This window comes from Drosophila santomea, chromosome 2L, assembly GCF_016746245.2.
Source record: "Drosophila santomea strain STO CAGO 1482 chromosome 2L, Prin_Dsan_1.1, whole genome shotgun sequence".
NCBI lineage: Eukaryota > Metazoa > Arthropoda > Insecta > Diptera > Drosophilidae > Drosophila > Drosophila santomea.
This window is the reverse complement of record NC_053016.2, coordinates 22,896,324-22,921,024: the sequence shown is the minus strand read 5'-3', so window position 1 is coordinate 22,921,024 and position 24,701 is coordinate 22,896,324. Positions and strand designations below refer to the sequence as shown.

General features: G+C 38.0%; 1 protein-coding gene across 3 annotated transcripts; it reads left to right on the top strand.

Annotated features, from left to right (window-relative positions):
* Positions 1–220: 220 nt before the first annotated feature.
* LOC120457098 (cyclic AMP-dependent transcription factor ATF-6 alpha) lies at positions 221–23,171 on the top strand. Of its 3 annotated transcripts, none has more exons than XM_039644331.2 (3): positions 221–370; positions 9,414–10,315; positions 21,424–23,171. In XM_039644331.2, the coding sequence occupies exons 1-3, from the start codon at positions 343–345 to the stop codon at positions 22,699–22,701; spliced, it is 2,208 nt and encodes a 735-aa protein (XP_039500265.1). In that variant the 5' UTR covers positions 221–342; the 3' UTR covers positions 22,702–23,171. The 3 variants fall into 3 exon arrangements, with proteins under 3 accessions (XP_039500265.1, XP_039500356.1, XP_043861982.1); XM_044006047.1 differs by lacking the exon at positions 221–370 and adding an exon at positions 491–619; XM_039644422.2 differs by lacking the exon at positions 9,414–10,315 and having other exon boundaries at positions 227–370.
* Positions 23,172–24,701: the final 1,530 nt, after the last annotated feature.

Here is a 24,701-nt window from a genome sequence, read left to right as displayed (position 1 = left end):
ATAAATTTGCTAATTTATTGTTTTCTTTCCAATGGCATTTCGCTTATGGACAAAAGAAGATCTCAAAACGCAATAATTTTACTTAAAGCAAAGTGGGCACTCATTCTGCGTATTCTTCGATATCGATATATGTACATATATGTTAGGAAATCTCAACTGCTATGACGGATGTGAAAAGTACACTTACTATATAAGCCAAAAATGTGAAATGGCTATTACACTATACGTTAATGATAATTTTATTTCAATGTGACAAAACGTTGTTCATTTGCTGACGTTTGCTGTGGTAATCAATTCTGGTTCAATAAACATTTTTATTTTGCATTCTATGTCTGATTAGCTATGGACATCAATGAATATAGATTATACAGTAAGTTCCTTTCTTGTCAGTAATAAATAAATCAAGTTAAATAAGTATTTCCGATTAAAACTTTAACGGCCTTAATTTCTATTATTAAATTTATCATATGAATGCAATATTATGCCTAGTGTGTTGCGTAGTGGCCAACAACACGCAATAGAGGTCTGCTTGAATACAGTCAAAGCAGCATTTGGTACTCTCACTCAAAGTTCTGACTGACTGAGTGAGACATTAAATGAAACGGATTTGGAAAATGTGGTAAAGGCATAAGCAAAAAAATTTACTTTATTCGAACAACGAAGCAATGCACGAATGAGTACTCGCGACCGAGTACTCGGAATAACCGTGACGGTTAACTGTGCGCCGCATTGGCGACGTCAAATGTATTGCTTTTTAATACAAGACAGAAAAATGGAAAGATATGGATTTTTTATAATATACATATACTATGTGTGTAATTTATTTATTTTATTTTTCAATTACTGAATGCAGAAACATAACTTTGTTTATAGCATCATAATACAACGAAAACAACGCTAACCAATGCGCAATTCCTTAATTTGAAAACGTTTCGGCACGCCGAATTGCGAGTTAGGCTTGTGAGTACTCAAATAACCGAAAATTTTTCTAACATGCAGCCCGACTTTTCTGCTTAAGATAAAATTTTTTTGCACTATTTTTTTGTGCTGGCTCCAGGCTTTCGAAATTTTATTCAAAATCCATAGAGCGGAGAGCTGTAGAGCCAGCAGCTCTCTAGTACACATACAGAGATTGTATGTGTGCACACTTATGCGCATGCATTGTAAATTTGACAGAATATGCCCTTTTACAAGTTCTTAGATGTCGAATATATATTATTTTTAATAAATTGCCACCACGTAAAAGCTCTCGTTATTGAAAAGCACCATAAAAGTTCTACGACTTTAAGTACATGTTACATTGTTCTATTGCCACCATCTAAAAAACTTATTTCTTATTATTAAATTTCGCTCATTTTGCGAAACAACTTTCATTATATGTACATATGTATATGCGTAGCTACGCATGGTATCTGATGTCACCAACAATTCATAAAATATTGGTTTACTGTTACCAGATTAATGATTCGAGCTTGGTTCCACTAGGATGCTTAGGCGATAATGCTTCTTAACCTACTAACAAACATTTTGCAGGGCGTGGTCGCACTGGTCAAATTTTGTTTTACAAAGAATCAATGCCATAACAAAAAAAATGTGAAAAGTTCAAACCATGTCATTTAATTTTTTGACTTTATACCAAAAAAACGAATTCTGGATCATAGTGCACTGTAACAAATGCAGCGTCAGCGGCAGATTCGACGTCTGGCAGTAGAAGATTTGATGAGCAATGGACAAATAAAGGCTCATTTGGGTCTTCAAATTACTAGGAATAAAATCGTTCAAATTTTACACGAAAATCAGTTCATCAAACTTACCTCCATGGTACCTAACCCCAAGATATTGAAGCGGCACATTACGGCTCGTTTGGAATTTGCAAACCAAAACAGGTTTTGGAACGAAGAGTGGCACAATGTCGTCTTTAGCGAGAAAAATTAATTTAGATGGTCTGGGCCAACTACAAAAAAAATTGGGGAGACCAGAAACGACGGTCCTGCTACAACGGTATGGTATGGGCAGCATTCTACCAAAGACATTATAATAACAAGATGCGTAACGGCCATACATTGGTTTTGCACTATGCAGCCACTTTTTTGGTGACGGCCGAAATTGCTCTCTTTTCGCTCGCCAAAAATTGAGAGCGTAAAAATCTAAAAATAGAATTGACTTGTTTGTGTGAGTAAAAACAATAAAGGAGATAGTGTGTATGTGTGCGTGCTTGTGCTAGAAGACGATTTTCGGGCCGAAATCAATTTTGATCTAAGAAACAAATTTGATTAATGTTTTGGTCAATTTCGATTCGTAACTATTATGGTTTGAAAGAATTTTTTTTAATATTCGTTTGATAAAAGCGCCGCTCGAATTAGCTACCGTTCACATATTTATATTTATATTGTTAATTAATAATATGTAATATATCTTATAATCGGTACCCAGGGAACACCACGGGGAGGCCATTACAATTGTAATGGGGTCTTATATTTATATGACCTTCGAGTCGACTTGAAATGTTTAAATGTTCAACATTAAAACATTTCCATGTTCCCCAACTAAGCTAGTTTTCTAACTATTGCTTTTTATTATATATCGCCTCTTTTTTTAATTATATAATATAATTTTTAAAGTCGTCAATTATTTGAATGTTTATATTTTTTTCACTTATGAGATAAAATGCTGAGTTTAGCTTGACTTTTTTGTCTATTAGCAATAACAGTCCACTTGCAATGCTTAAAAAGCAAAACTTTTATAAGTTTTTTTAAAAGATCTATTTTATGCTCATAACATTCATTTTCTACATGAAACCATAATGAGAAATCACTACTCTCATTTGTGCACTTAATGCATTGGTCTACAATAAATTTTTGTATACACATTTGTTTTTTATTATTTTTAAAAATATTTTCAAAAACTTTAATGTGTATTTTACAAATATTAAAAAATAGATCAGATGGTGCCTTTAGTTTTCCGAAGTCCGATTCTGTCGAGTAGTTTTTCTCATGTATAAAAAGCTCTGACGGAGCTGTTAAATGCTCGGTTTCTTTTAAAATTACCGATCTGCATTTATCGCAGCTGGATCCCTTTGCAATATATCCAACAAAATATATACTCGAAGTTAATTCAATGGGTATATCATTGCACAAAAAATTATCTATATTTTGGTCAAAGTACCTCTCATTGCCTTCTACAATTTCAGAAAATGATACAGAGTATTCTTGCTGCTGTATTTCTTTTTTTTCAATGCAAGGCTGATATATAATCGAATCGAACTCTATTGGCAACATCACATCATCATCTGATTCGCAATTAGAGTTTTGGGAAAATTTAAAAATGTGTAGGGATATAAGCTTGGCAATTATTATATTAAATTCATTAACTGAAGGATTTCTGCAGTTACCACCTTTTGCTCGAACGCACGCAAATATATTTTCAAGGGGATCCTGGTTAACTCTACTTGTTAAAAAGAAAAAGTGGTCCGTGTGGTTCTTAAATATATCTTTGACGACACTGACGACATATTTCAACAGGGGACTGTGAACGATATCTTTTTTGCGCAGGCGACCTTACAGCATTAAAATTAATTTCATCATTATTATTATATGTCATTAGGTTTCGATCTGAAATTGTTCCTTTCCTCAGATATCTTACCCCAATATCATCTGGGAAGAAATGATCGTGGCATAAAAACAGAGATAAAGTGCTTGCCACAAAATCCTCCGTAAATTGACACTTTTCCGCCTATTTCATTAAAATTGTTGGATCCTTTTCAGGAAACCTAAACAATTTAAGGGTGGGGAAATCGCGCCTAGATTTTTGGCAGTGTGGTAAACTGCACTTGTTCCCACTTATGTTTCTCCTTTTCTTTTCGGCCATAGCCACGCAATTCCAATTGGCCAATAAAATATTTTTATATTAAAAATAATAAATTTTAGCTCTAACCTTTTTCAAAAAGCAGCAGTAGCAGCAGCACGTAGTATTAGCGCGTAAAATTACGAAATTAAGTTTAATTCAGTTAACTGAAATCGAGGAGCTCTACGTATAGTCAGCTTTAAGCAAACGTATTAAGAGAAAAAGAAAACGTATTAAAAGGAAAAACAAAAAAATTGGCGCGCTTTTCTTCCCACCCATAATTTCGCGCTTTTTTAAAAACATCAAAACAAAAAAAAAAAAAAATAAATTATCTGAATCTTATTTGCATTTTAAATATTGAAAATTTGTAATTTTTATACCAGTAATTTGACTAAATAACTATAATAAATAATAAAAACATATACAAAGTAAATTTTAAAAACTACTGTAATTAAAAACAAAGAATTTAAAAAAAAAAGAAATTACATTTAAAAAATAAATATTTCATAAAAATAATTCATAAAGTAAAGTATTATTTATAAAATAAATAAAAATTTGGAAGCTGTTCATTGCAAAATTGATTTCTTGATGCACGAAGTGCGCACATAAGCACCGAGGAATCATTGTCTTCTTATATTTTTCACACGTCGCACGCTGAATACTCTAATGAAAACTATTCTAATATAAAATCATATTTGAAAATTATTATGCATTATTATGTACATAGATTGTGCTATTATTATTTCTATGTTGAATTTAAATAATTTTTATGTTAAGGCAATGCAAAACTAGAGTTTTTAAGTGGTGGCAATTTATAAAAAATAATATAGATTTAAAGTCTAAGAACTTTTAAAATGAAGGGCATATTTTGTCATTTTTACAATGCATGTGCATACGTGTGCACCAATACAGTGGTCAGCTGTCGCTGTATGCGTACAAGAGAGCTGGTGGCTCTAGAGCTCTCCGCTCTCTGGCTTTTGAACAAAATTTCGAGAGAGCCTGGAGCCACTTGAAAAGCCACAACGAAAAAATCGTGTGCAAAAAAATCGTATGGCGTTACGCATCTTGTTATTATAATGTCTTTGATTCTACTACAATATGTTACGTATCCACTAGAATTAATGCCAGCATGTATGTATATAGAGCTTTTTAACGACGAACTGATTGAATTTGCTGGCAACATGTATGGCGATGATAATAGGATAACGCTTCAATTCACACGGCACAGGTCACCAACAACTTTTTTAAAGATAGAAAACTACCAGTATTTTTTCAGATTTGTGTCCCGATCTTAATCTTATCGAGAATCTAAGGGGGATTTTCACTACTCGCGATTTCAAAATCGGCAGAAAGTTTGAGACAGTTCGTAACCTCAAATCAGCCATACACTGAGAATAAGAGTAAAAGTATTAATTATTAATAAATAATAATACCTTTTTTCATTTATTTTATTAATTTAAATTATATGATGAACACAATTATTTGTATGAGGTATGCTCTGGCGGCTACTCCGCATAGCTCGATAGACCTAAGAAATGTAAGCGATCATCATTGAATAAAGAACCGAAAACAGCAAGTTTTATTACAATACCATATCTAGGTTTATTTCAAGCTCCCAAACTAAATTTTGGCACCCAACATGCCAAGTCAAGAACAAAACAAGAGAGAACGCTATAGTCGAGTTTCCCGACTATCTGATACCCGTTACTCAGCTAGTGGTTCGTGAGCGTTAGGGTGGGCGTGGCAAAAAGATTTTCGGCAAATCAAGAAAAGAAATATGAAAATATATCGAGACTTTTTCCAAAAGTGTGGTCGTGGCAGTTTTGGTCGGTTTGTGGGCGTAAGGGTGAAGTGGCAAAAAGTTTTTCTGCAGATCGATAGAAATTTACAATACTAATAAGTAAATGAAAAAATATCAAAACAATTTACAAAAGTGTGAGTGTGGCAGCTTGTGGGCGAAAACAGAAAATTTTATTACAATACCAGATCTAGGTTTATTTCAAGCTCCCAAACTAAATTTTGGCACCCAACATGCCAAGTCAAGAACAAAACAGGAGAGAACGCTATAGTCGAGTTACACGACTATCTGATACCCGTTACTCAGCTAGTGGTTCGTGGACGTGGCAAAAAGATTTTCGGCAAATCGAGAAAAGATTACAAGACTAACAAAAATATGAAAATATATCGACACTTTTTCCAAAAGTGTGGTCGTTTCAGTTTTGGTCGGTTTGTTGGCGCAAGGGTGAAGTGGCAAAAAGTTTTTCTGCAGATCGATAGAAATTTACAATACTAATAAGTAAATGAAAAAATATCAAAACAATTTACAAAAGTGTGGGTGTGGCAGTTTGTGGGCGTTGGGGTGGGCGTGGCAAAAAGTTATGCAAATCGATAGAAATTTTCAATACTAATAAAAAAAAATATTATATATTTTTTCAAAAGTGTGGGCGTTAAAATGGGCGTGGCAACAAGAATCATCAAACCTGCGCTTCGTCTTTGTCTCTCTTCTATCGACATTGGATCATTTTTGTATTAGTCTTGTAAATTTCTATGGATTTGCCAAACAACTTTTTGCCACGCCCACTCTAACGCCCACAAGCCGCCCAAAGCTGCTACGCCCACACTTTTGAAAAATGTTTTGATATTTTTTCATTTTTATATTGGTCTTGTAAATTTCTATCGATTTACTAAAAAACATTTTGCCACGCCCACAAACCGCCAAAAACTGTCAGTGTTGAAATTTCTCCTTCGCACTTCCACTAGCTGAGTAACGGGTATCAGATAGTCGGGAAACTCGCCTATACCGTTCTCTCTTGTTTTTATGCTGTATTTCAATAAGTGTTGTGTTAAGGCAAAACCGGAGTTTTATACGTGGTGGCAATTTATCAAAAATAATATATATTCGACATCTAAGAACTTGTAAATAGAAGGGCATATTTTGTAAAATTTACGAAGCTTGAGAATACGTGTGTACACATACAGTGGCGGCCATTTCAGAATTCGAAAATACACATACTCAATGCACGCTGGGCTTCCGTTATTAATCTGTTTTATTGGTTGTTCAATAAAACGACTTATCACTCCGGTGATAACTATATCTCCCTCTCTCGCTGCCCACTTTTCACGCCTCTCCAGCTCCCGCGTCCATGGCTGCATGGTCCAATGTCTCTCTAATACCTCAAACTCAGTTTGGTCGAAAGTCGGTGTAAGTTTATTTAGAAAAACTATGGTTTGTACCAACATTTTATCGCCAATCTTAATATCGACCTTATTAGCCCCTCTCTTTTTATCTTCTGCTTTCTTCCCTTTTTTTTTGCATGATACTCGTATCTCTATATCTTTCGGCAGAGTCTGTGAACTGTTTATTTAATTCTTCAATCCCTGGTATTTTGTCGCGTACTATTCCATTCAACATCAATTGAGTTGGAGCTATCCCGGTGTTTTTATGTGGAGTTACTTTATGCACTAGAACAAACTTTTGTATCTTCTCCTTATAGTTTTTTGCATAGTAGCAATTTTCAGCCGTTTGGCTATGGATTTGTTCATGTTTTCCACCTCTCCATTTGCCTGAGGCCAGTATGGTGGGGTTCTAACTTGTTCTATGCCACATGTCTTAAAATATTCTGAAAATTCATCGTTAATATATTGCCGTCCATTGTCGGTACGTAAGTATTTTGGATAACCCAATCTACAAAATATTTCTTTCATGAATTCCCCATATAGCGAGAAAAATAGTCTATAACATCCAAGATGAATTCATTGTTAGGTAGGGGTCCCAACAGATCTGACGAAACCCATACCCACGGACCCGTATTCTGTCCATAGGTGCTGGTCTTATTGACTGGGATGCCAGAAGGCCGTCTCTGCATGTTTTGACATATTCTTCGACATTTATGTGGATCACCGGCCACCATACCCTGGATCTTAGGCGGCGTTTAATAGCTGATTCTCCTGGGTGTCCTTCATGTGCTAATTCAAGTACCCCTTTGCAAAGAGTTGGGATTACAATGCGATATCCTCTTAGCGGGAGAAGTCCTATAGTCGACAGTTCAAATCGAAATAGATATAATTGGATATATATATTATATAATGGATAATTTCGTTGCGGTTTCTCGTTTCCAAGAGTCATTCTCTAGACTGTGAATTGCATCGATAAATTCTTCGTCTCGCAATGACGATTTAGCGCTCTCTGAGATGGTCATTAACTGGGGAATAGCGCTTTCCACTATACGCAAGATGCTATTTTCCATTCTATTGGTAGATGGACTTGACGATGATTGGCAAAGTCGAGACAATACATCAGATGTATTTTCCTTTCCAGTTTTATAGATTACTTTAAAATTGTATGATTAAAGGGGTATTAATTATCTCTCAATATGAGCCGAAGGCTTCGATGTCGGTTTGAAGATAGCCTCTAAAGGCTTGTGATCTGTCACCAGCCCAAAATGTTAACCAGTAATAGTATAATTTTTCTACTGTCCTGTCTCCGTTTGAGAGTTGCGCCTTTTAACCTCAGTCAGGGCTTTGCGGGAAAAAGGAAATAATCAACGGATCACTATTTGATACTCAAACTGCAAAAGAACCGATCCAAGAGCTACAGGGCTAGCGTCCGCTATAAACCGGGTGCGGTTCTTTAGGTTAAAATAAGCAAGATTAGGAACCTGTGCTAAATGAAAACCCTTTTCCTCGGTATCGCCCCATTTTTGTTTGTTGTCTTTTCGTAAAAATTGGCGTAGGGGTTCCGTGTTCAGCATAGGTAATGAGACCGAGGAAACTGCGGGTTACTTCCTTTTCTTGGGGACTCTAAATGATTTAATAACCTCAATCTTCTCGGGCTCAACTTCAATGTGTTCCATTATATATTAGCCTGTTCGTTTCCAAATGCACTTTTGTTTGTTTAACAAAACATTATTGTCGTTAAAGACTTTGCAAACTGCTCTTTCGTCATGTTCGGGTTCGTTGGCACCAAAAATGATCAGGTCATCGATGTAATTCCCAAACATTAATGTTTTATATCGGAAGAGGCCGTTTGACGTTATAAACGTTGTAATCTCCCTACTAGACTCTTTCAATTCTAATTGGTGATAGGCATCCTTAAGATCAAGGCGGGAGAAGAACTTTACGTCTTTCAACTTTGTCATAAAGGATTCAAAAATGGGTAAAGGGTAGTTCCCTCGCTAAATTGCCCTATTTGCCAATCGCATATCCACGCATAACCAAATGTCTCCGACATGGCCAACGAACATTTTTTTTAAAATTTCCGAAATTAGAAGTTTAGTATCTAGAAATTAGAAATTTTTGAACATTTATTGCACTTGGCTTGGCTTGCTGGGCATGATGAGTCATAACTAGCGTGACCAAAGTGTACGCATCTTAAACATTCACCTTGCGGCTTTGTCTTTCGAGTAGACATTTTTCTGATTGCGTCGACATCAGATTGGTTATGGGTAAATAGACAACGGGTATGTTTTGTTTCTATTAAATATTTTTTGGAAAATGATAATTATTTTTGTAATATTTTAAACAATTTATAATATTTTATTCCTTAAGATAAATAGCACAATATTTTTCAGATGAATTATCGCTGTTGGGAGAAACGGACCAAAATGACTACGACAATAATGTTTTACATGACATTCTCAACTCATCCGCATTCTGCAATGATACATCGCTAGATCTGAACGAATTAATACCTGACCATCAAAATGAACTATTTGAATTGCATTTCTCGTCAAACCCCAAAGCTTTAGAATGTAGCTCGAATACAATGTCTTCGAGTTTCGCTATTTCTGGTGAAATTAAAAGAAATGTAAATAATATGCCTGAACACAATGCTTCTTCGACTATAAGTTTAAGCAGTTCAAATGATTATTCTAACGAATTACCGGAAGAAGCACCATATCCACTAATAGTCCATTCAGATAAAGTTGAACAATTTTTTGAACATACTAATGTTACGAGATTCAACAAAGAATTCAACAGCACGTTTTCTAACCTATCTGATATCAAAGACGTTTTTCAGGAAAACTCCCAGGCATTGGGTTTTACTTCATATAACACTTCTAGAATTAATTCATCTTTAACCAATACCTGGCCAATAAATACTAAGCTGTACACAGATCATCAGGTATCAAAAACTGATTTACCTTTGTCAAAGACAATATATTTAACTTCACATGATTACAAAGCACTTACAACAGTAAAATGTAAGGGAGATAGGGCCTTTAAAAGAAATTTTAATGTCGGGTCTAAGATTTCACATAATGTCATAAACAAAAAAAATGCAACAATTGTACAATCATTAAAAGGAAGCACTGAATCACATACAATAAATGAAAAAATCTACAAAAAACATCAACGTATGATTAAGAACCGGGAGTCTGCTTCCTTATCCCGCAAAAAAAGAAAGGAGTATGTTGTTTCATTGGAGACTCGAATAAATAACCTTGAAAAAGAATGCAAAGGACTTACCGCTGTAAGTACTATCTTTAAATTAATAAACATTTAACACATTTTAACTTATCATTCGGAATATGATAATATAACACTCCTTTACACGACCAACAGCTTGGCTAAAATTGAACTAAATTTAAGGAATTAAACTCCCCTCCAAGATATATATATATTATTAATCAGGATAAGCCTGATCTGACTGATGATTAGCCGAGTCGATCTGGCCATTTTCGTAAGTGAAAACCTATAAACTATAAAAGTCAGATGGTTGTGATTAAGCTCACAGATTCTATTGATATAAACGGAAGCACGCCCACACTTTTTCCCGATTTTTTAAATCTTGTAAACTTTTATTGGTTTGCCAATAAAGTTTTTACCACGCCTACTCTAACGATCACAATCTTGGGCTGAACTGGACATGTCTGTCATACCGGTCCCTCGAATATAAGATCAAGATACTTATGCAATGAACTGATTCAGAGTTTAAAGCATTATCTTCAGAATTACGTGAATTTCACATGCAATTAATGCTCACGAAATTGTAAAGAGAAAGTTTTACTGAATCTCTTGAACGGCATGAAAGCTTTGCCATTCTTCCAATTCATACAACACTGAGGTCTCCCAACTATTGCTTTTTAGTACGCTGGGTGATCCTCCGGAACTTGCAAATGATAATGCTTCCATTGATACCATCGCAGTAACATAAGCTACGGACATGTCTCCTGGTTGACTCTAATCTGCTTCTGCTGATACTAATATTATACTGATACTGTGTTTCAATTTCGGTAGCCAATGTCCTTTCGGATGCTACAGCCGTGTCATTTTCCCTAAACACTGATTCAATACAAACTTTTCTGCTTTGGAACCAGCAGGTTTTAAGCCCATTAATCCGAAGCAAATTATTTGTGTGGTGGAGTCTTCATCGCTTATCAACTGCCCTAGTTCTGCTTTTTTAGGTTTTCAGCAATTATGATGTTGATATTGAGTTACTTTCCTTCAAAATAATTCGTCCTAATGGTTACTAAGACCCTCAATTCTCTGACGCTTCCATCCGTTTCCGGTATCTCTCCGCCATCCAGATTATTTCCAGATTCACTATTTGTGCAGATATTCAGCATAAAGCGATAAATTGCGGAAACGTAAATTAAATGATTCGCAGATATCTTTCTCAATTTCCTTAGTTTACTGGACATGCCTGCGGACCCTTATACTCACCCTTCAGTACCAATCCCAAAGGATTCCCTATGGAATCCCTAGGGAGTCCACAGGAATCATAGGGAATTTTCCATACGAAACGGCGAGGAGTTTCCATACAATAGGCGTTCGTGACGATAAATCAAAAAAAACGTAAAAAATGTATTTAAATTTTAAATTACATTTTTATTTTTTCTTTTATAATATTAATTTTTTCCTTTTTTTGTTTGCATTATTTTTTACACATGCCAGGGCGTGAGCCAAGGCCTTCTCCGCTGCGTGCTGGCCTTCTAATGTGCTTATGCTATCTGTAAAGAACAAAATTTAAATAATATTAATATCATATAGTTTGGAATGCAATTAGCTATGCTAATTTATCAATGCAAAACACTTTATTTACCCGTTTTTTATATTTCACGTTGAAAATTTTTCAAACACCATTTGTCACGTTCTACAATTGAATGCAAATGCAAAAGAAAAGTGGTGACGGCAAACGAAACCGAAAGTTCTGACAGGCGCGTGCCAGGGTATTTCTGACCATAATGATCCCGTGTAATTAGAATAACAAAGGAAAATAATTAAACACGAACGCATTAGGCAACGCTAAAGTTTAATTTCTTACAGTATATAAATTAAATATACACTTAAAAATATATAAATATCCCACCAATTATTAGAACGGAATTCAGAAGTCTATACATACCGTTCTTTCCTCGACTTTGATTTTGTCTCCTCTCATCTCTCACTCTCATTTTCGGTCATTGCTATGAACTACTTCGAAAAAAAACAACAAATATGAACTGCGGGCAGAGGCAGCGGCAGAGCCACGACAGAATTCGCCTTGACTTTGGTGTTCGAAATTTTGCTAGAAAAATCCTGTGAGATTTGTTTTTTTGAACTCTCGCGAAAAAAATTACGGGCGCGGAATTTTGGTACTGAAGGGCAATGATGCAGTATCCGTGTAGTATCAACCAAGGGTAGCAGGTCCAATATTAGCAAATATCGTTTGTGAGGAGGGCCTGCCTGTTGCCAGTTACGCAAAATAAAGGCATAATACTGGCAGTGCGAAACCGAAGAGTCGCAGAAAGAGAGTTTGGAGAAACGGAATCCGTAAAGAGTTTGGAGAGCCGTAGAGAGTTTGGAGAAACGAAACCGATAGAAAGAGAGTTTTTAGAAGGGCTGTTTGGAAAGAGAGAATATGGAGAGCGAGAGTGAGACGGCACGAACTTGAGCAGGACAGCAAGACAACAGTAAGCGTCGACGTGCCAGGGTAAGGAGAGCAATGGAATCAAGCTGGACTTTGGACCAGACCAAGCTAGACTTTGGACCAGGCCAACGGCAAAACCGTCAGCTTTAGATCCGGAGAATGGAGACGCAAAACAACGAAGTCAGCAAGAGATCTACATCCGGGATAGTCAACAAGGAGCAAGATCGATACGTCGAGACGTTAGGGACAAGGAAAGTCTTTGCCAAAAGGCCCCAAACCTAACAAGGACCCGAGTCAGAGCAGACGGGGTTGACGCGATGTCCTTTTACCAGGCGATTGACTTGGGGACCGCAGCCTTAAGCTACCGCATACATGAGTCGGGCACCCAGCGACACGGTCCGCACAAAAGACAGGACGAACTAGAGCCGCTGAGCAGGCCATCCAGGTCCGTCCGCACCAGCTAGAGGAAAGGGTTAGACCAGATTATTAAAACCAGATGTTTTTGGTAGATTAAAATCAAAAATAAAAGCATAGCGCACATATTGAATAAATGAGCAAATGAGCTATTCTCAACCATATGTTCTGGTGATTTTTGGCCGGAAAGTATGATTGTGAAAGAGTTTGAAGCTAAGATTAAAAATAGAAAAAAAGGGCCCGTGGGAATTAAACTTCCCACAAGTGACCAGATCACTGTCCCATCCTCCTCTACTACTTCTTTATCTTCAAAAAACTAAAATCTAGTCTCACTATCTGTTATCAAAATGTAAGAGGCTTGTGTAGTAAGCTAACTAATTTGTATTCTAATAGCCTTTCCTTTGCATCCCATATTATTGTGTTTACAGAGACTTGGTTAAAACCGGAGATACTTAACTCCGAAGTTTTCCCAGGTATGTACACAGTATACAGGCATGATCGTCCCTCCAGGCGCGGAGGGGGAGTCCTAATTGCTGTTAGGTCTACCCTCACGTCAGAGGAGGCACTTTTTGATGAGTTCCGTAACTTATAATTCTTATGCGTAAAGCTGTCATTTTCTGATAGCTATGTTTATATTACGTGCTCGTACATTCCGCCGTCTTCGGAATTTCCAGAATATATTAACCATTTGTCCGCTATCCAATCCGTTTCAAACAGACTGTCCGATAGGGACCAACTAGTTGTTCTAGGTGACTTTAATCGAATATTTTCCTGCCTATAGCACAGCATGACTTTTTTGACGGCTTGCTTGACATATCGTTGTCGCAAGTTAATTATATTCGAAATTATCTTGGTCGTTCATTTGATCTATGTTTTGTTACAAGTCCTGAAAGTGTGTTTCTGACTAGAGTAGCACCTCTTAGTCAACCAGAAGATCCATACCATCCAACTTTCGAGGTGACAATCGACACAGGTACCTTAATAAAAGAGAGGCCAGATAAGTCAACCAAACGAATTCATTGTAAGTTCCAGTTCGCACAGGATCCCAAACCATTTTTTTAATTTCGTTAACACTAAGCGGAAAACAACCAGTTACCCTTCCTCGCTGTGCGCAAGCCTTGTGCAAACCTCTACTGAAATTGTTAAACTTATCTCTGGAATCTACACAGTTCCCCCAAATATGGAAGGAGTCCTTTGCGATCCCTCTCCATAAAAAAGGTAGCAACTCGGATGCAAGCAATTACAGAGGAATCTCCAAATTGTCTGCTATCCCTAAGCTTTTTTAAAACGTTATCACTCCTCATTTGCAGCACCTTTGTAGGTCAATTATATCACCATATCAGCATGGGTTAATGAAACGCAGATCAACAACTATTAACCTTCTGGAGCTAACCTCCTTCGTAGTACAGGGCTTCAAAAATAATCTTCAAACAGATGTCATTTATACGGGTTTTAGTAAAGCATTGGACTCTGTTAATCATTCATTTTAATTAAAAAAACTTGATTTATTAGGTTTCCCTGTTGATCTCCTAAATTTGATTCTAAGTTATCTGAATGGCAGGACGCAACGGGTCCTCTTTAAAAATTCTCTTTCTTGTATTCTCCGAGTCACATCCGGCGTCCCACAAGGGAGCCACCTAGGTCCGCTCCTTTTTACCTTATTTATTAACGACCTTCCCTTAATAATAAATCATTCGCGTGTACTAATGTACGCTGATGATGTAAAATTATGCTTGCAATATAAGGACATTTCTCGCCATTTGGACTTACAATCCGATCTAGATTGCTTTCAAACCTGGTGCCGTGATAACGTATTAAACTTAAATGGCTCTAAGTGTAAAGTTATGACCTTTTGTCGTGCCAACTCAATGCACGCAACTTACACTTTAAGTGGGTGCTCTTTGGACAGAATAACACATGTTGATGATCTTGGTGTTCTTCTGGACCCTAAACTTAAATTTTCAGACCATATTTCGTCTATTGTCAATAAGGCCAGAGGTGTGCTTGGTCTTTTAAAACTGTGGCCAAAGGAATTTGATGATCCTTACATGACCAAAACCTTATTTATTTCTCTAGTCCGTCCGATCCTCGAGTATGGATTACCTGTTTGGAGTCGACAATATGAAGTTTACTCGGACCGCATCGAATCGGTTCAAAATAACTTCTTACTTTTTGCCTTACGGCGCCTTAATTGGGATGCAAACCTTAGATTACCTCCTTACTCAAGTAGATTAATGTTAATTAACTTACCCTCCTTAGCTAACCGTAGAACGATGCTTGGAACAGTCTTTATTTTTAACCTTATTCGTGGTGAAGTGGATAGTCCCGACTTGGTTAGTCGGCTAAACTTCACTGTTCCAAGTAGATTTACTAGAAATTACGTACCTCTAATTTTAAATCATTGTAGATCTAACTATGAGTTGCATGATCCCTACAGAGTATTATGTTCTGACTATAATAGATTCTATCCTATTATCTCTAATTCTGACTCTCTGCCGTTTTTAAAGCGATCAATACTAACGTACTTAACGAATTCTTAGATATTACTACTAGCATACATATATTTCCTCGTCCTTTACTGTCTTCTATATCGCGTCTATCTTCCCGCGATTCGAGCCGTACGATACACGGCAGCGCCCCTCGGTCGGTTGGGCGGGGGGTGTGGCCGTGAGACTCGCGCTAATCGTACTAATCGTATGAAAAAAAAATTGGCACGAGAGTATATGCATATATAAAAAAAATATAGAAAAACACAGGAACAGTGTTCCGTCAAACTTAGTCAAACTTACCCCACATTAATCCGGAGCGATGAGATCTCGACGCGTTGGATCCTGTGTGTTGCTTCTGATAGGATTATATATACACATACATTCTTGCACCAATAATTGTAAACTGAACACTAACGTAAAATACACAAACAAAAAAGTAAAGGTCGTCTATCTAGACATATATATATATATATGTATGTATGTTTGTATAAATGTTTTCGGTGGCACCCTTCGACTGCTTCCCGATTCTCAGATTACTTGAATTGTGTACTTGTTAGGAAAGGTCACTGCTGATATTTTTGTCTTTGCTGATATCCACATAAAAAAAAAGCACCGGTTCACTTATTCATTGTTTAATTGTTTGGCCGGCTTTCATGTTATGCTTGGTAGTAGGCGAGTGAGTTTTCATTGACGAATTGCTTTGCCCGATACACTGTTCATATCTGTTGAGCCGCCCATCTTGAGACTTCTGTAGGATTGTAGTTTTTCTTCAAGCGTGTTCCTTGTATTGGTCCTGGATCCTTCGATTGAGTCCTCGCTCCTCTCGGCACTTTTCCTTTGACCGAAGTTATTGGCGTTTCATTTGAATCGCGGAGTCTCAGTATCGGAGAAAAAAAACTAATTCTCGGGAATTGAGTCCCCACTACTGCTTCTCGCGTATTTCGGGTAGTTAGTTCGAGTCTTCCCGGATATTCACTTTCGGGTATTCACTTTGAGTCTTTCCTGGTATTCACTCCGAGTCTTACCGGGTATTCACTTACGGGCATTCACCCGGATATTGACTATTTTATCAGTGGCCACGGCTTAGAGCTTTTCTGAGCTATCGGTCTTCTATGCCAAGTCGAGTTGGTTTTTTTTTTCTTTGACCACGTGCAGCCGCTGAACTGGTCATCAGACACTTGTTAATTGTCGACTTGCATTTTCTTTGTCGCAATCCGTCTGACACAACTCGATGATAGTACCTTTAGATTCTGGTTGTGAATCTTCGAAGTCTTATGATCTTACAAAAAGGGTGTACGTAACATGGGGATGGGGATAGGTGTCAGGGATAGTGACGGCGTTAAGACGCTTAAAGTCAATTACCATTCAATATTGTTTTTCCCATTAGGCCTTTAATTTTTTGGAACTACCCAGATTCCTTTATTTCGTCGCCCAGTTGTTCGACTTGATTTTCTACTTCTCCTTCCATGTTCGCGGTGTGAGGGTAGCTTTGGAATATATTAGTTCTTGCGTGCTCGTTCGATTTTTTCCACAGCCTCACCCGGCGAAAGTGGTTCGAAAATGGTTGCGAACTCAACAACCAGGGATTCTAAGCAAAAGAGCTTTTACTGAACATTGAGTGATCATTGAGGGAGGCCATGGCTAAGAGTGGAATTTTTACCCCTGGAGCTATAATCAGGAAGTAATTTTTCTTGTCAAATATTGCGTTAAGGGATTTCAGAGTGTCGTCCCCGATAATGCCATGGAAGGCGGGGAGAAGGATGAAGGTTATAGGGGAGTCATTGCCTATGGGGCTGAAGAATGGTCCGGTTACTTGGTGTGTTATTCTAATTTCCCCTTCAGCGGATTGAACCGGGAAGGGTTTTGGCAAGGGTTTGCATACGGATTTCCGGAAAGGGTTAAGCTTGGAGGAAGTGCTGTTGCTGCGATTCACGCTTGAATTTGATTGGAACTATGGAAGTTCCCGGACTGATGGGACTCCATTTTCAGTGTTCTGGGGCTCGAACTGCTGGAACTGAGAATTTCTGCCCGCGACTTGATGTTGGCACTGGTTTTTTGTGGGAGGAGTAGTTCGACTGGGGCCGTCCACGAGTATTTCCGACGGTATGGTTGTGGGGATAGAAACTTATTAAAATAGGTAAGGTAAGATACCTGGGAGGCCAGGTTTTGCAGTTCCAGGTAAATAGCCTAGTCTTCAGGCCAATTCTTCGGCTCCCAAATTTCCAGCAGCCTCGAGAGATCGGCGCACATTACCCTGATAAGAACATCCAGGGCTCTGTCCCTACATGTTTCGACCAGCCCGCTATGGATGTCTGGGTTTTGAGTACTGCTCTCAAGGAAGCTTATTATCAGGGCAAAATGACTATTTATCCCTGAGTAAAAGGCTTCTACGGTGTTCGTAGGTAGAAGGGTCGTCTCACAACTATGAGCCGGTAAAAAGGTCTTTCCCTGGTTATCCCGTATTCTTTTAGAATAGCCTCCGCTCTGCCGATTCAAGAATCGTAACTACCAATGAGGCAATCTGACAATTTCCTCAGTGCGGGCGGGGGTCAATGGCTTTGATTGGGGAATGACTTCGTTAGCCCTTTCCCTTCCCTTGCTGTTAACTGTTTTGATATCCTCCCTAACCTTAGCCATCTGGCGAAGCAACAGAGTCAGGGTGACCTCAAACTTCTTAAGAGCTGCCTTATTTCCTCCATATTAATTTTAAGTAAGTGGTTATAGGGCACTCTGACGCTTTACTTACCCGGGTTTTGATTGTATATTTGCGTTTCTTCGTGTTGTCAGAGTTTTGTGCAAATTCTTGTTTTTTTTAAATTTTTTTTATCCGAAGTTAGGCAAGATGCACCGTATTATTCCCTTTTGGTTTTTGGACCTTCTGAGGTACGGTTGCCACACAACCTTGTGTTGATAACACTGGACGCATCTAGTAGATTATCCAAACCACTTTTCTTGTCATTTTTATACCCGTTACTTGTAGAGTAAGAGGTTATACTAGATTCGTTGAAAAGTAAAGTGCCTGTAATAGCACAAGGGAGCGGTTCTGACCATACAATTGACCATATTATTGATTAGGAACAATAGCCGAGTCGATCTGGCCATGTCCGTCTGTTCGTCCGTATGAACGTCGAGATCTCAGGAACTATACAAGCTAGAACGTTGAGATTAAGCGGGGAATGGTGGAGCCAAACAGTCAGCGCACCGTCGTTTGAATATCGCCGTGCTGAGTCGGCACGGGGTTTGGGGGGAAAGGTGAAGCCACGCAGTTAGTGCTCCACCGTTTTTTTGTATATGGAATTGCCGCTCAGCGCAGAATAGAGCGGGAGCTGGAAAATATATATGTTATAAATGTCATATGTTAAATATATACCATATATTAAGTATATTTATTTATTTTAATAGGTTTCAGTTTCTGCAAATGAAATTTATGTTTGGTTTATATAAATTCCGTAAAACGTTTTTGGATAAAATTATATAAATATAATATTATATAAATATAATTTTATGTTACTGGAAACTGCATGCTTAATCTCTATTTTCTAGCTTTTATTTTCTATTTTCGCCTTGATCCTTCTTTTTTCCTTCTTCGCTGGTCCCGTGTCACTTTCGACGGCGTATCCGTGCCGGCTCGACTGGGGCTTAGGATGTTATGGGGACAGGGTTTATCGTCCGTGAGATAAGCTAGCGCTCCTCTTCGAACCACCTTTGCCGACCAAAGACTCAACCGTCCCTTCTGTGGCACTCGTCGCCTGTGCCAATAGACTACCTGCTGGCTCTTACGGGGCTTAGGATGTTATGCGGGCAGGGTGTATCGTCCGTGAGACAAGATAGCGCTCCTCCCAGAACCACCTTTGCCGACCGAAGACTCAACCGTCCCATCTGTGTATGCCAGGCACTCGTCGCCTGTGACAATAGACCACATGCTGGCTCCGTGACATCCCCGAACCACCGAAGTCATGTCCCGTTAGTTCACGGTGCGTGCTTGTCGATAGGCCGGTTCGAGTCTAAGGTCCAGCGCGGTACTGTTAGTTCACGGTCTTTCCACTTTGCCGGGGTCCAAGGTCCATTATTAACAGTTTGACCGGACCCCCCTTGACTCCTCCCGCATTCCAGCCGTCTTCTCTGTTGCTAGGCCGATCTCCTGCACCCGGATTTGTGGGGAGTTTGAAGACCCCTCACAGGATCTAATTTACCCTTTTTCTCTACGGGTATAGAGTATAAATTAGGTTGATAGGTTTATCCATCGATTCCAGGTACAATTAGAAATCACATTTTAAAAGTTTGAGTTACTCACTGCCCATATCATTAAATGCTTGTAAAACTATAAGTATAATTGTCTCCCATTCGTTGTAACGAACTGCTTTTCTTGTTTCGCTACGGCTAGCTAGAAGATGTTTTGTTATGTTTTGTTTGCTTGCCCGACCAACAAGAAGACAGGGCAGGATTTCAGATTAATAAGCTTTATTGCTAGACCACTCGATAATGGACTACTGCAGTCTTCGCCGTCTGTTTACACCCGGTCCTTGCGTCCTCCTGTCCCGTGGATCTCTGCGTGGCTCCGTTCTGTACTTGCATTGATCGTTCTTGTATGTCCACTTTGACACTCACTGACTGATTCCCTACTGCGTCCTTCGCGTTCCCAATGACCGGTACCTTTTCGACGGGTGCGGGTTTTTATTGACGGGTTTATTTTTCATTGCTTTCCTCTTTTTTTCTGACTGTGTTCACGCCTTTGCTTCTGTTCCGACTGTCAACGGACTCTCCGCTTTGCTGGGGCTGAAGGTCCATTATTTCCCGTTAGACCTGGCAGCCCTTAACTCATCCTGCATTCTAGCCTTCTTCGCTGTAGTTAGGCAGCTCACCTGCACCTCGATTTGTTGGAAGGATGTAGCTACAGGAATACGGAATTTCATTAGTCCATATCGTAAAAAACGCTTTAAGTTCACTTTGTCAACTCGTCAACTAAAGAAAATTAAATCTTAACGATTTAGATTTTGAATGCTGGTAAAAAGAAACGCAGCAAAACAACAAAAATGTTACGCTTTTTTTTTCTGCTTCTTTTTGTTAATTGTTTTCGTAATTGCCGAACCGTTTGTTCAGCATTTGCTTGCTTTGGCGGTTAAAAATTTGTAAAAAATATGTATGAAACAATGTAAGAAAATATTTATTAAATCAATAATCATTCGAACAAATATGTATGTTAGATTGTTTCTATAGGTATTCACAATTTTAAAAAGAGTATATCGTATAATTAAAATATAATTGAAAAAGATGCTTGTATTTCTATAGAAACTGGGTGCAGACAAAACTGAATTTCCACTTCTATCCGAAAACACACGATTGTAAAAATGTAAACAATCTTCAAACTTCGGGCTTTTTATTTTAATTTATCGTTAATATATTGTAGAGCATAGAATGGATTCTAGTAGAACATTATAAGCGTCTAACATAAATTGTTCCTGATATTTGAATGCTTCTAAAAAGCTTCTTTGTTGTGAAAAAAAAATTGTGTTCTTGTTGTGGTTAAAGAATACTAAACTGTAAAATTATACTCTAATTCAAGTCTGATATGAATTAGTTTAGAGCTCGGATTTCTGCAGATCGACAGATCGTCAGCAAACGGCAAAAACAGTTTTTCCACGCCTTTAAACCGCCCAAAATTTTCAAAAAGTTTAATTTTACTGTTTTCCTAGCACTAGCACCCCTAGCACTGCCACTAACTGAGTAACGGGTATCTGACAATCGAGGAAATCGTCTATAGCAGTCCCTCTCTTTTTTTTAACTTTTGAACTAAATTACTTTTATTTTTGTTTACCTTTCTTGCAGGAAAATGTTACAATACGGGATCAGTTATTCATGTTTGCAACGTCTTGCCAGTGTGAATCTGGAAATGCAAGCGGTCTTTTACTTAACTATTCAGGATCTGAAGGAAACGAAAAAAAAACCGGAAGTTTTACATCAAAGGCAAAGCATTGCAATAATAATAATACCGCGGGAAACATTAAAAAAAATGTCGCTATATTATTTGCTATGGCTTTTATGGTATCTCTGAATGCTGGAAATTTTCAAAAATATCTTAACATTCCAAATAACATGGAAGGCAGAAGTGATCTTGAGCCTATCGGAAAACAATTAAGCATGTCCAGTCGACGGTTACTCTGGGCTGATTCAGAGGAAGAATATAAAGAACACAACAAATTAAATACATTTCTTTCAGACAAACCGGCTGAATCACCTCTTTATTTTTTAAGTTCTGGTAAACACAACCATAATATTAATTCTTTAGAAAACATTTCCAAAAATGTATCTCAAACATACTCTTTTAATGAACCTCCACCATTAACATATTTGACTACAGAAAACTGTATAAGCAAGTGCAGGTCCTTCAATTCTTCATCCAATCAATCTAAATATTTTTTACTCGCGCAAAATTTACATAAATGGATTAGCGGCACTGTTAACATGTCGTCGAAAATTGCAAACGAGAAAGAGGACTCAAATGGTTTTGAATTATTAAATAATTCCTTCGAGAAAAACCGTGACATACACATCAAACACAAAAAGCAAAAAATGTTTATTGATTTAAATGATTACCCTACTGTTTTACCGGAAAAACAGCGAAAGCTAAACCATACGAAATCTTTTGAAAATATGCGCGAACAAATTAATGTAATTAGTCAAATTAAAAGAATGGATGATACTTTCTACGTATTTTCTTTTAATATGGATCATGCACTATTTCCAGCATTAAGTTATAACAGTAGTTATCGGCCAAAATTGTCGTTGGTACTTCCCTTAGAAAATCCCGGAATTAACGGTAAAATGAAAATGATCCAGGTAGACTGTGAAGTATTTAATACTAAAGACATAGAAGTAAGTCATCGTTTGCTTTCGGCTAAACTTCGTCAAAATATCGTTCAACGAAAACCCAACAAGCAAAATATAAAAAAAGGTGGTACTGAAAAACCAGTTAATACAAAACGCGACCAAAACACGATAATTCGCCAAACCCCAAGAGTGCGTAATTTCTACAAGGTCGGCTCTAGAAATCAAGCTACCGCCGCATCTAGTTTTAAAATAGAAACACATTTTAAAAACAAATAACTACCATTATTACCTTGTTGCACTGTATATTACAGTAGCGCAACATTTAATTATACCCGCAACCCGTAGAGTAAAAGGTTGTACAGGTTAAGGAAGACCCTATAAAATATATATATTCTTATCCAGCTTGTGTCGGGTCAATCTGACCATGCTCGTCTATCTGTGTGTCTTTACGTACAAACGCTGAATTTCGACAAATTTTAAAAATGTTTTTTATTTAATTTTTTGTTTGGCCAATTTTTATCAGTAAACCAAATACATTTTGGTCACCCCCACTCCGTAAAAGCAAGTTAGGTGTATCTATGATAATCTTGGAAATCGACTTTAGCTTTATTCATTAAAACTGTTTATATGAACGAAGAAGCAAGTTTAAAGTAAGTGAGCTTCAAAGCACAAAATTAAAATGCCAAACAAATAAACAATTTTGAAGAACATTTAATAATAAACACCTTTAACTTTTGTGTTGTAAACTGTGAAGTGTTTTTACATTTTTATTGCGTCATAAAATCTTTGTAACTTATAACATTAGTAACATTTAAAATATTATAAGCTTTTATAATTTATACTGGCTATGTGAACAAGGTAGTTCTGTAAAATAGGTGAGGTAAAGTGTTATATACAGGCATGTTCCGTTAATCGAGTTCGTAAGATTTTTACTATTTCGATTTGAAATCGAAAAATTGGTGCTCCGGTTTTCGAAATCGTAAACATTTTTCGATTTGTATAACGGGCACTTTTGTCTGGCCGAGATGAAAAGTAAATGCCTTTTTATACCTTTTTCTCGTAGAGTAAAAGGGTATACTAGATTCGTGAAAAGTATGTAACAGGCAGAAGGAAGCGTTTCCGACCATTTAAAGTATATATATTCATGATCAGGATCAGCCGATTCGATCTGGCCATGTCCGTCTGTCCGTCCGTCTGTCTGTCTGTCCGTATAAACGCTGAGATCTCAGGAACTACAAAAGCTAGAAAGTCGATTTATGTTGCCACGCCCAGTTTAACGCCCACAAACCTCCCGAAGCTGCCACGCCCACACTTTTAAAAAATGTTTAGATATTTTTTCATTAGTCATGTAAATTTCTATCGATTTGCCAAAAAACTTTTTGCCACGCCCACTCTAACGCCCACAAACTGCCAAAAACTGTCAGTGTTGAAGACTCTCCTTCTCACTCCCACTAGCTGAGTAACGGGTATCAGATAGTCGGGGAACTCGACTATAGCGTTCTCTCTTGTTTTATTTTTGGCCTATGGGCCAGACCACAGTACAGCGGTTGCCTGGAAGCAGCCGTTTCTTACCTTGACAGCAATTCTTTTCTTACGTGCCCGGCACCCAGCTGCGCAGACCCTGTCGAGCTAGCTGCACCAGGTTCGAGGTAAGGCTAGAGTAGAACCTTCGTTCGGGAATGCGAAATTCGCAAAATAGTTAAAGGAATGGTCTTTTCGCTTTGACGGCGGAGAACAAACCCTCGACCTTTGGACCTAAGCGGAAAGACGCATTGACGGATGAAGAAAACCCCATCGAGGTCGTGGAACAGCTGGAGAGGTCCGCCAACGCCAACGGTTTACACCGTGGAATGCTGGAATTAATGGAGGAAGGCTCTTACTAGTTCACTCCCATCAACAAACAGAGGACTCAGGCCGAGTTCATAGAGAGTTTCTAAACATACTTCCTGCCCAGGGAATGCTTTGCAAATGTCACGTGTACAAGCTGGAAGCACTCATGATCCTGACCGTAAGTACGAGGAGCTGCACATGGATCTGGATGCTTTTGCGAAAGAGCACAAATTTAGCCGAAACAACACCCCGGCCGCTGGTCACGTTCAGAGAATGTGAAGAAGCGAAGTAGGTAGGAACACAGGTTACGGCCAATGGGCAAATTATAATCCGGTCTAGTCCAGGCGACAGAAAACCACTATGTAGACCACAAATAACCACCCTGAGACATCAAGGAATGACATCCAGGGCAGCTCAACCCAAACCAAAGCCCACGTAGCGAATCC